This window comes from Capricornis sumatraensis, chromosome 16, assembly GCF_032405125.1.
Source record: "Capricornis sumatraensis isolate serow.1 chromosome 16, serow.2, whole genome shotgun sequence".
In the NCBI taxonomy this organism is placed as follows: Eukaryota; Metazoa; Chordata; class Mammalia; order Artiodactyla; family Bovidae; genus Capricornis; species Capricornis sumatraensis.
In genome coordinates this window covers 37,364,308-37,376,432 of record NC_091084.1, presented here as the reverse complement: position 1 = coordinate 37,376,432, position 12,125 = coordinate 37,364,308, and the positions used below count along the sequence as shown (strand labels likewise).

At 49.7% G+C, this 12,125-nt stretch overlaps 1 protein-coding gene and 1 non-coding gene across 3 annotated transcripts in view; both read right to left on the bottom strand.

Annotated features, from left to right (window-relative positions):
• PLEKHA7 (pleckstrin homology domain containing A7) overlaps positions 1-10,893 on the bottom strand; it is a 218,241-nt gene extending 207,348 nt beyond the window's left edge. For both annotated transcript variants that reach the window (XM_068988675.1, XM_068988676.1), the window contains exons 1-3: positions 10,808-10,893; positions 10,615-10,691; positions 10,464-10,521 (exon numbers count right to left, since the gene is read on the bottom strand). In XM_068988675.1, the coding sequence (XP_068844776.1) occupies positions 10,464-10,521; positions 10,615-10,691; positions 10,808-10,893 (221 nt within the window). The remainder of the gene's footprint in view (positions 1-10,463; positions 10,522-10,614; positions 10,692-10,807) is intronic.
• On the bottom strand, positions 1,122-1,228 carry LOC138093327 (U6 spliceosomal RNA). Its single transcript, XR_011146060.1, has one exon. It is a non-coding gene; the product is annotated as a U6 spliceosomal RNA (small nuclear RNA).
• Positions 10,894-12,125: the final 1,232 nt, after the last annotated feature.

Here is a 12,125-nt window from a genome sequence, read left to right as displayed (position 1 = left end):
GCTGTGACGTTGGAAATGCTCTTCTGGCAGAAGCTGAAAGAGACAGCCGGGCTCTAAGCAGGCTTAAGAGGCTCATCAGCCCCTAAGCTGCGATCAGCTGACATCTGCAGGGAGGTCAGGGGACCTACTCCCCCAGAGGACCAGGGACCCAACCCACTGCCCTGCCTGGGAACGATCTACCCGGCCCATCACTCTTGTATCCTGCAGGGGACTTTCCAAGTGAGGCCCAAGGAGACTTCTGCCTCAGGAGACTTCTGCCTCAGGGTCCTCAAGGAAGCAAAGGTACAGGGGACGAGTTTTGGGGCACAGACTGAAAAGAGAGAATTTGGGACAGAGGGAGAGGTGATGGGAGCCAGAAGACACCTCGAACCTCGGTAGAAACAGTACACATATTCGTAGCCAAAAGGACCCTGGTTCAAGTCCCAGCTCCCCCACCAACGCTCTGGCTTTGAAAAGATCTTTTAACCCTTTTCCCACCATGTGCCTCAGATGCTTGTCTGATCTGTAAAATGAGGACAATAAAATAATAAAAATACCTGCTTCTAAAAGGAATGTGTTTTCAACAATCAAGCACCATTGAGATGATTACTGTCGACATCTGTGGCCCAGGCAGCACCAGTCAATGTCTGTCCTTCAGCAGTCAGAGCTGATAACCAGGCGGCCGCCCAGATTAAGGATCGGACATCTGTGCAGCCCTCTAAATGCCCAGGAGGGAGACAAACCAGGAGCCGTCTTCACACCTCATTACCCAGGGCTCTTGGTCCCCGGGTCCCTACAGCCTGGACGAGGTACCCGTGGCCTCGGGACAGCATAGCTGTTGTTGGACAAGGTTATGTAGTGTTTTTTTTAATTAACTTTTTATTCGGAAAAATCTCAAACCTACTGAAAATTTGCAAGTCTAGTACAAAGAATGTCCATATACCCCTCACCCTGACTTACCCGCTGTTAACATTTTGCCCCATCTGCTCTCAATAGTGCATTCTACTCCCCTGAATACACAGATGGATATTTTTGAGTTTTTTTGTCAAACACGTTAAAGCAAATACTTTAAGGACATCTTTTTTTCCTTACTTTCAAGTTGTATTTTATTGTAAGCAAGTAATTTTTAAAAGAAATTTGCTTCATGAATGGAACACTTCACAAATTTGTGTGTCATCCTTCTGCAGGGGCCATGCTAACCTTCTCTGTATCATTTTAATTTTGGTATATGTGCTGCCAAAGCAAGCACATCTTTTTAGTAACCATGATGGTTATACAGTTTTTATTAGTCTAAACCAATTCCTGAGCTGAGTCCTATCATTGGTTTCCAAGCCAGGCAATCCCAGTTCAAGGGCAACAGACTCCGGCAGCAGCAGCTGAATATGATTAGAACTCAGAAATCACACATGTCTCTACCTCACCTGATAGCTGAGTGGAAACCTGGAAGAGAAGCTCACATCTATTGGCACTTACTACGAGTCAGGCAGTTGCTAAACCCCTTTTATCAATTACTTCACATACTTCTCACATTTATCCCCATTTTACCGGTAAGGAAATAAGGCTTATGGGGAATAGTAACCTGCCAGGGTTAGGGAGCTGTACATGGAGGACCTGGAATCTGACGACTCAGATTCCAGAGCCCACGCACTAAGTCACTGCCTCCTTACACAGGCTACCACCACCTAACAACCAACCACCACGCATTTTTCTGCACGATAAAGTTGCCCACCTGTGCTCTGCTTCAAGAAAAGTTTGATGCTTGGTATAAACCAATGCAATACTGTAAAACAAATATCCTTCAGTTAAAAATAAATAAATAAAAGGAAAAACCGACCCTGATGCCAGGCCAGCATCCCAGTGACTGTGAGGAGACCGGATTCAAGAGAGGAAGGTGTCCTGGCACAACTCAGTCCAGCCAAAAGAGGACCTGAAGTTCCAAAAGCTGCTGATGTCTTTATGGAGGCCGGCAGGAACAAGTTCATGTTTAGGAAAACACAAAGCCATACACCAAACACGATGCATCCTGACAAAGAGCTGATCTCAATGGAAGACGAGGGAGGGGATTGTTTTAATAACTTAAATTGAGGATCAAGTCTATTTGAGTTTCTGGACAGAGTCATTTGGAGGATGTTATCCATCACCCGGTCTCCTAAGAGAGGTGGCCTTCACCCTTCTGCCATTGGGCTTCCTAGGTGGCACCAGTGGTAAAGAGCCTGCCTGCCAATGCAGGAGACATGAGAGATATTCGGTCCCTGGGTCAGGAAGATCTCTTGGAAGAAGAAATGGCAACCCACTCCAGTATTCTTGCCTGGAGAATCCCATGGACAGAGGAGCCTGACGAGCTGGTCCATAGAGTCACAAAGAGTCAAACACGATTGAAGCAACTTAGCAGGCACGCTTCTGACATTAGAGCTGTGGTTGAAGGTCTGAGAGGCCCTGGGCTGAGACAATATGCCCACCAGCTTCTAAGAACCCTGAAAAGGCTGAGTTAATACAGCACTTGACTTTAGGAACTCACTGTATCCCTCTGAGCTGACATCTCTGCACTTAAAAATGCCATAATTGTGAGCCTCCAACCTGATAATATTCATGAAGCACTCCATAAGCAATAAATCATTAACCCAAAACACTTCTCAGTGTTTTGGAAGTAAATGTTTTGATACTCATTTAAAAACAACAAACAAACAAAACCATATTTTCTCATGTTTTTTCCTCTGCCAATATTTACTTAAGACACCTTGCCAGTTCGGAGAGATGTTGTTCTTTTACATGGAGCAAAAAGACTCAAACCCATGCTCTTTTCTGAAGACACAGAAAACCAGAGTAAGCACCTCACTAAATCACCAAACAGTTCACATCATGAACTGCTTTCTTAAATAAGCTCCTTTTCCCAAAGTCCTCCATTTAGGAAGCCCAAAATTTACTCCCATAAATATCAAGAGAATGAGATCTACACCCACCCTCTTCACACACACACTGCACCATAAATCATCCACCCGTCCTTTCTCTGAAAATAAGAGCCTTAAAAAGCCACTTGCCACCATTTGTCTTAAAGAGGTTTTGCCAGATCTTTTCTGGGTTGGTTCTGAGACTGTGGCACAAATCACGGCTCTTAATCCTTCCCCAGCTCTCTACACAACAACGCTCTTGTTCCTTTCACACAGAACCTAACATTTCAATCTATGCGCCAGTTTTCACCCTTGATAAAGCAACCAGGAAATGAAACATAAAGTGTGGGATTACGCCAAGGCTTGCAAGCTGGGAGAACCTTTTCTTAACCTTCAACAACAAGAGGTTTCAGAATTTCCCTTCTAAATAGATGTAAGCTGCTAATTTCCCAGTCATTCTTTGTGGAACTGCTGTTTTCTGGTTTGAAATAAAGAATTGCTGGGACTGCTGTTCCCAGCAATACCTCAATGAGAAAGATGACAAATACCTGAATGAATAGGCTGGCATGGTACAAGACAAATTTCACCACCATGAAGTTCAACATTTGTCTGGGGAGGAATACGTGGCAGACAGGACAGATTTCTTCCTAGGGGTGCCCTGGAAGACTCTCCTTGGCTGATGGCTTAATTAACCTTCAAGAGGGCAGTTTCCTGGGTCATCCTGTACTCACAGGCTTCTATACCTAGTGCCTATAGCCGACTGGGGTCCCCACCTGGACGTCCTGTCACCCCTGGTTCAACCTGCACTCCCCAGTTCCTCCTCTCTCCCGTTAATTTCAGACTGTGTGTGTAGAATAAAATCACACACTCTAGATATTCGGCATTATTCTAGAGGAGTAATCCTTCTGCAGGAGGCCTGAAGCCTTGGTTCACGCCTTGGTTCACTCCCTGCCTCCATGCGATGGGTTCTTTACGTGTCCACTCCCAGCCACCTCAGAGCACACAGCTGGGCCCAGCACTGCTGCTCCTCACTCCTGTCCAGGGGCTCTGAGCACCAGCACTCTTGCCCTGTGGTATCTAGGAGTGGGGCATGATGGTGGCGATTCAGCCTGTGAGGTCAAAGACCTAATGTTTGCACTGAAAACTTTATATTCCACAATACAGAGAGGAACCACAAGATTTACACCAAGAATTTAAATTTTTTATTTTTCTAAACTTAGAATGACATTAAATATCAATAGCAAGTAGAAATGCCATGACAAGTGGAGGGAAAGCCTGCAGAAGCAAAGAAAGAATCTTTATACTTTAATACCGTTAATGGCACTTTTTTGCGTGGCTTTTAAAACACTCTGATTTTGCACAGGGTACTGCGAATCAGGTTTCCAGTCCTGCTCTGGGATCTGCTGCAGTCCTAAGGGCTGGGAGGAGAAACTGGCCTTAATCCAATGGGTACCCACAAGGAGAATGGCACCTACACAGGACAGCCCTGGAAGCCTCGAAAGCTAAAACTGAGGGCCTTCAAGCTAGAAGAGACCTTGTGGAATCATCCGTTTCCCACCAGGACCCTGAAGCCAAGTTATAGCAGACATGAAAGCCTGGTAACCAGGGAGGATGGGAGGCCTGGTCCAAAGACCAACAGACGTCTCACTCCCCAGACACATGGCATGAGGTTATAAGGCGAAGAAGCTAAAGGACGCCAGGTTCCCGCACTGACTGCTGTTCTTGACAGCAAGCAACAACATTCAAGAAGCCTGAGGTCCAGGCATCAGCCTTGACACATGTGGTTTCCAACTGCTTTGTTCCTTCAACTTGCCCAGTTCCCTTACACCCCTGACCTACTTCGATAAATACCAATGCCTACTCTGCCCAGTGCTATGCTGGGCACGAAAGTCTCAGAGGAGCCAGGACCCCTCCTCTGTGCCATTCATCCTGCTTGTCAACTTAAGATCTACTCAAAGGCTGCTGTAGGGAGAACCTAACTTATAGTGTTCCATGAAACCCTGAAGACCAGCCCACTGTAGTATTCCAGCTCCCAAAGCCTCTTCTAGAACTTTTCCCTCATGGGTTTCATGTTTGAAAAGGGTGTGTCTGTCAAATTGTTTTCACTAAGTAATAGTTAATGGGGAATTCCCTGGTGGACCAGTGGTTAGGACTCCACACTGCCACTACCGGGCACATGGGTTCCATCTCTGGTTGGGAAACTAAGATTCCCAATAGCCATATAATGCAGGAAAAAAAAAAATTAATGTCTTCCATTTCTTACTCATCAGAGACATGCACCACCACCACGTCAGCACAGGATACCAAGGGCTGCTGCCCATTCAAGGCACCTCAGTCCCCAGTAAAACAAAGAAAGGGTGTGGCCACATGAGCCCTGGGCAGCCTGACTCAGAGTGATGACACATGACACACGGCTGCTTCAAGCATCAACACGAGCTCTCACTGGTGATCTGGGGTAGCAGCCACCACCACCATCACCACCACCACGGTGACCATGAAGACCTCCCAGCTCTAACACTTTAGCCAAATAACTGAACTTTCATGAACGTGAATTTCATCATCCGTAAAACAGGATAACCCATGATTTGCTGCTTCTAGAGCCTGTTAGAAGGATCAATAAGAAAAGGTACTGGATGGGGCTTCCCTGGTGGCTCAGTGGTAAAGAATCTGCCCGCCAATACAAGAGACACAGGTTCAATCCCTGGTCCAGGAAGATCCCACATGCCGCGCAGCAACCGGAACCATGTGCTCTAGAGTCTGCAAGCCACAGCTACGGAGCCCACATGCCCTAGAGCCCGTGCTCTGCAACAGAAGAAGCCGCCACAAAGAAAAGTCCCTGGTCCCCGAAATCAGAGAAAAGACCACTCTGCAGCACCAGCGAAGACCCAGCACAGCCCAAAATAAGTAAACGACATTTCAAAAGAGAAACGGTCCTGAAGAACGTCAACTGCCCTTTTCCACCTGAATACCCAGGATTATACAAGATTCCTCGTTGGTACAATGGAACTAGTAACAGTTCCTACTTCATCAAGTTGTTGTGAGAATTAAATCAGATAGTAGTTACAAAAACAGTTTCTGGGATTTTTCAAGGACTCAAAAAGATGAAGCTATTACATAATTGCTGGAGAAGGAAATGGCACCCCACTCTAGTATTCTTGCCTAGAGAATCCTGCGGACAGAGGAGCCTGGTGGGCTGCTGTCCATAGGGTCACACAGAGTTGGCCACGACTGAAGCGACTTAGCATGCATGCCTGCATTGGAGGAGGAAACAGCAACCCACTCCAGTGTTCTTGCCTGGAGAATCCCAGGGATGGAGGATCCTGGTGGGCTGCCGTCTATGGGGTCACACAGAGTCAGACACAACTGAAGTGACTTAGCAGCAGCAGCATTACATAATTGCTACTACTACCATTGCTATTACTATTAATGACACTACTATCCCAATTACATCATAACTTGGTCTCTGGCTAAGAGAAAGTAAAGAAGCGTTGGATTACAGGAAGTCTTCCTAGGGAATACCAGCATCATGGAGTCTAGAACCGGGAGAACCAAGAGTAGGGTCCTTGTTTCTGTCCCAAGTTAACCCCAAAATGAACCAAAAGTGCAGAAATCAAACTAAAATCCACTTGCCTTAGCTCACGGTTTTCTGCTTCAAGAAATTTTTCTCTGGGAAGTATTCAAACATCTGCCAAATCTACCGATGCATCCTAAAAAATTCACATGACTCTCTAGTCTGAGGATCCAGTAGGGAAAACACTAGCAGCTGCACAAGTGCTTCGTCCCTCTAACTGAGCCCTATTGGAAGAGGATCCATAAAAAGGTACCACTCAGAAATGCTCATAGCAAATCCAAGAAAGCAGACTGAAAGAATATTCTTATGCGGGGAAAAGGGGAACAGTAACTCGCAAGCCCTTAAGTCTCTCAAGAAATTGTCAGGGGAGGTAGGAAATATAATCGGCTGCCATAGGGTCTCAGCTTCCCCACATAACTCACCTTTGAGCGCAGGGACACTTTCACATACTGCTTTCCCCTGGGCCTGGGAGGACTCAGTCAAGGCCCTAGGAGTTAGAGAGCCAGGTAGGGAGTCAGGGTTTGCTGTAAGATGATCACCAGGGACTAGATACCAGTTACTGGAGAAGAGTTAGCAAAAGACTGGAAGGTTGGGAGGCTGTGACTATGGAGTCCTACACACTCTTCAAGTTCCCCAGCCCAAGACTTTGTCTAATACCTCACGGAAAAGACAGAACCTATCAGACAGGAATACCTACCTCTCCTCTCACTGACCCTATCAACCTCCTGATATCAGCTCTGGCACTCAGCCCCTTCCTTTCTGCAAATGGCTGAAAGGCCTGGTTCCTGTCTGAGACCAATGAGACTGAAGTCCTGGATGCCTTCCCTCCCACTATTGCTGAAACACTGCTCCAGTAACTGTCCCATCTCTTTCTTGCATCATCTACTTCTCCATCTCTACTGGATCGTTCCCATCTAAACAAAACATGCTCTGTAATCTCCCTCTACGACAGTGCACCCCCCAAATGCACATCCTCTCCAGTTCTCAGTTCCTCAACTCCACTTTGCATCAAAACCACCTGAAAGATTCACCTATACTTACTATTTCCTTACCCCATGTCTTCTTTTCTGCTTATTTCACTCAGGATTTGTCCTTTAGGCTTGTGGGACGCCTCGTTCTCCTGGGCTTTCTCCCACCTTTTCAGTCCTTCTCTCTTGCCAATTTCTAAATGCTGCTCTCTCCCAAGGCTTAGGTGATCTTTTATCTAAACTCTTTTTCTGAGTGATTCCATCTAATCTAGGCCTTGAATAACCTTATGATGCCCAAATGTATATATCTCCAGTCCTCTCTCTCTCCCGGGCCCAGATTCACACATGTGACTAACTGATAGAGTCACAACAAAATGTAACATGGCAAAACAAGATCTCATGCTCTCCCCCACCCCTCAAGCCTGCTCCCAGCCTTCCTATCTCAGGGACATGAGCACCATCCACTCAGGTGCCCAAGCCCTTGGGAGTGATCCCTGACCCTTGTCTTTCTCTCACAGACTGCAACCCAGTCACCAAGACTATTTCTCTCCATCTCCAGTGACCACCCTCAGTCAGGCCTTCATTAACTCCTGCCTGGACTACAGCAATAGCCTCCCACCGCTGTCCCTGCACTTGGCTACCTACAGCCCACACTAGAGCAGTCAGAGCGATCATTCTGAAAATGTAAATCAGATAACTCCCTGGCCGTCCAGCGGCTGCCTGGACCCAGGTTCCACCCCTGGTTGGGGAGCTAAGATCCTGCAGCCTCTTCTCCTGCCACTTTCTCCCTTACTGCACCACACTCCAGCCACACTTCCTAGGTTGGGAAGATCCCCTGAAGAAGGAAATGGCAACCCACTCCAGTATTCTTGCCTGGAGAATCCCATGGAGGGAGGAGCCTGGTAGGCTACAGTCCACGGGGTCGCAAAGAGTTGGACACGACTGAGCTACTTCACTTCCGTCACTTCCTTCCAGCCACACTGGCCTTTCTGCTCCTTGAACTTGAAGCTCTTTTGTGCCTTAAAGCCCTTTCACCGGCAGTTTCTCTCTTCTAGAAATGCTTTACCAGCTCATCAACACAAAGATGGCTCTTTCTCGTCATTCAAATTATACCTTGAATGTCACCTATTCAGACCTCCTACACTAACCTCCAATCAAACCACCCAGTTACTTACCACATCATCTTACTTTAATTTTCTGGATGCTAGTTACCACTATCTGACATTACTCTTGTTTGTCTTTTTACTTGTTTTTCTGCTTCCTCCCCTCCCCTACTCAATTGCAAACTCCCTGAGTACCCGACCTGTGTCTGCCTCGTTCACTTTCCTGTCCAATGCCTAGAACAATGCATGGTACACAGGAGAAATCTCATAACATCAATAAACGCAGTTGTGAGCCAGAGAAGCCCACTGACCAAGAAATCTGAGGCCCCAGTGAGAAACAGAATATTTCCTGCCATATCAGGAAACAAGGACGTCACAGTTATCAGCGACTGCAGCCCTAAGGAAACTCAGGAAGGAGAATACCTGCCATCTAGCAGCCCTCAGACTACAACCACTCCCTACCATAAGCCCTTGAGGAAAGGAAGCTCAGGATGTGAAAACCAGGATCCTAGCTGAGGTGCATAGGAAAAAAATGATTTCATTGAGTCCAGACTCTTGTATCTTCCCACACACAGAAGACACTAAATTCCTTAACTTGGGATATATGGTTTTCTTCAATTAACAATAATCTTTTGATGTTCAGACAACCTGCCCTTTGTTGCAAAACTGGCTCCTCCCCTCACCTCCTGAGCAGTTCTCTCCGGGTTACTTGACATGCTGCCTCCCAGGCTTAAGATCTAAAAATTTCCACCGAATAAACCATAACTCTCAATTTTTAGGTTGTGACTATTTTTCAAGTTGACACCAGCCAGCTCCCCAGCTTCTCTCTCAAACAGAAATGTGAGCTATTGGTCGTTACGAAAAATCTCATCCAACAGAATTTCAACCACCTGCCAGAGCCCAAAAACGGGGAGGGAGGCTCTGGGATATTTTAGACCATTCGCGTTTCAAATATATTGCTCCACTACTGACTAGCAATGTTTCAGTTGGTGAAGAAAGGAATTCTGACTCACAGTCGTCCCTTAACATACACCCGCGTCCATCCTTTGGCTAGTTTATTCATTCCGTGAGCAAACATTTACCGAGTACCTACTCTGTGCCAGGCACTGGGGCAAAGGATCAAAAGCAGTTTCTGATCTCCAGCGAGCAGGCAGGAGGCTGCAAAAAAACGCTGAAACCCAGGTCCACACTCAGAAAGTAAAGACTATACTAGTGAGCGTCGGAAGGCCTCCTGAACTCCCTGGGCCTCGATTTCATTCCCCTAGGTCTAAGGGACCTGTCGACTGGGGCTCCCGAACTTTTGCAGAAAAGCTGATTGACTACCAAAGGCAGGAGTGAAAGTCCTGGTAGAGCACTAGCTGAAGACATACATAGTCTTCGAGGAACGTAATTGGCCGACCGTTCCCCTCCCCACCCTCTCTCTGCCCCGCAGGCCCCTGCTTTGGAGCTGTGCGGAGTGCGGTTCCGACTCTCCACCAACCATACGAGAGATTGCGCCCCCGAAGATAAAACTCCCCCAGACGAGACACCGTCCGTCTCTCTTCCTCCCTCCAGAACCCCCAGCTGCTGGACCCGGATCAGAACTCTACTTCTGCTCTCCCCAACCCCGGCGCGCGCCAGGTTCCTTGCAGCCGGAGACCCCAGTGAGGGGGTGTGTCCATCCCATCGTAACAGCCTCCGAATCACGCCCAGTCGCGGTGTCCAGGGCGCAGTTTGAAGCCCCCAGCGCCCGCATCGGGCCCTACTCCGGAATCCCCCTGTGTAGATACGGCCTCCACCCTGCCTCCCCCCTGGAGCCCGCCACACGTATCAGGCACAAAAAAAACCTCACACGAGTACGGCTCAGTGCGCGCCAACCCGCCGGGACCCGCGCGGGGGGAGGGAGCGGGGGCGCTCCGGAAACCCGATCGGACCCTCGAGGCACAGGTGCGGGCGCGGGGCCCCCAACACTCACTCGATGAAGTAGCTGGCGCCCTCCTCCGTGAAGCCCTCCTCCCAGCCACGGGGCAGGTCTGCGGAAATGCGAGAAAAGTCCGATCAAACTTGGGCCACCCAAGCGCACGCCCCCCATCCAAGTGCCCCCACTCCTCCCGCCCTGCGCCCACCTGAGCGGATCATGTGGCCGGAGTTGACGGGCTCCCCGGTGCGCGGGTGCAGCCAGGTCGTGTAGCGGAGCTGATCACTGCGGGGAGAGAGAGGTGCACCTGTTAGCGCCGCCGCCGCTCCGGGGGCGCCCGCCCGGCCCGCGCCCCCGCCCGCCCGCGCCCCGGCCCGCGCCCTGGCGTTCCCGCGCCGCACTTGATGAAGAAGACGCGGCCGTCCCGGCACACGCCGTAGGACCAGTGCTCAGGTAAAGTGTCCCGCCCGACCGTCGCCGCCGCCATGTTCGCCGCGCGCGGAGCCGCCGCGGGGAGAGGAGGAGGGGGCGGGGGCGGGGGTAGCGCGGGCGGCGGCCCGGCGGGCTCGGCCTGCGCGGGCTCGGGCTGCGCCCCCGGGCGATCCATTGAGGCGCTGGTTCTTAGCGGCGCGGGCGCGCGGCCAGCGCCCGGGCTCGCCAGGTCCCGGCACCGCGGCGGGACTTCGCCGCCGCACCCGCCCTCCGCGGCGCGGTAGCGCGGCCTTTGTCCCCGCGCCTTCCCCGCCCCCAGCCCGCCGCGTGCCCCTTGGCCCCTGAGGCCGCAGCAGGGCGGGGGCCACCTTCGGGGCAAGGCGGGCAAACTCCCGAGACAGGCAAACTCCCTGAATGCCCCAGTGAAGCCCACCGGACCCCCGCGACACAACTCTCCAGGAACTGTACTTCTTGTCTAAACCTCAACAGGTTACTCCCATATTCCGAGCCCCGGTTTCTTCCATTGTAAAAAGTTAGCAGTAAATACCACATGGTTTAGGACGGTAGATCAAATAGCAGGGGTGTGAAGTGCTTAGATGGACCCTGGCACCTATACGTGCTCTGCTAATCCCAGGTCAGGCATGATTTCATTTTCCCAAGTCTGCAACAGGCAGATGAAGCAGGAAGGTACGGGTCTTCCTTCCCCAGACACACCAAACACGGAACCCTGAAGATGCGGAGATTACGGGTCTCTACCTTCAGTTCTTGTCAAGTGATAGGTGCTGAAAGCCATGCTTGTTCTCATCCATCTTTAGAAGCACAGACCCCACCCACCCCCCAGGCAGGGCCTCTAGTGGGGGCTCTGGAAGCTGCTTTTTGTGGCCGACGCCTTCTCATGTTCAGGTCTTTCCTCTCATCTCATCTCATGAGGGTTCTCTCCCCTTACCTGTCTAAAGGAGACCCTTTCCCTCCCCTTACTGTCTATTCCTTTACTTCTGTGCCCTTAGTTGACATTCTTATTTGTTTATTGCCTGTTTGTTGTATATGATCGAACACACCCACCAGTAAAATGTCAGCTGGATAAGAGCAGGTGCTTGTTCTGTCTCACTCACTGCCATATCCCCAGTTCCTGGAATAGTGCCTGACTGATGTATACAATAAATGCAGGATGAGTGCATGAAACACACTCCATCCTGACTGCCCTACACACTGAGAGTGGACAGAGAGGAAGATGGGCTCTGGGAAGGCTGTAATTGGTGGGATGAAACTCATCTAAAAGTGAAACTG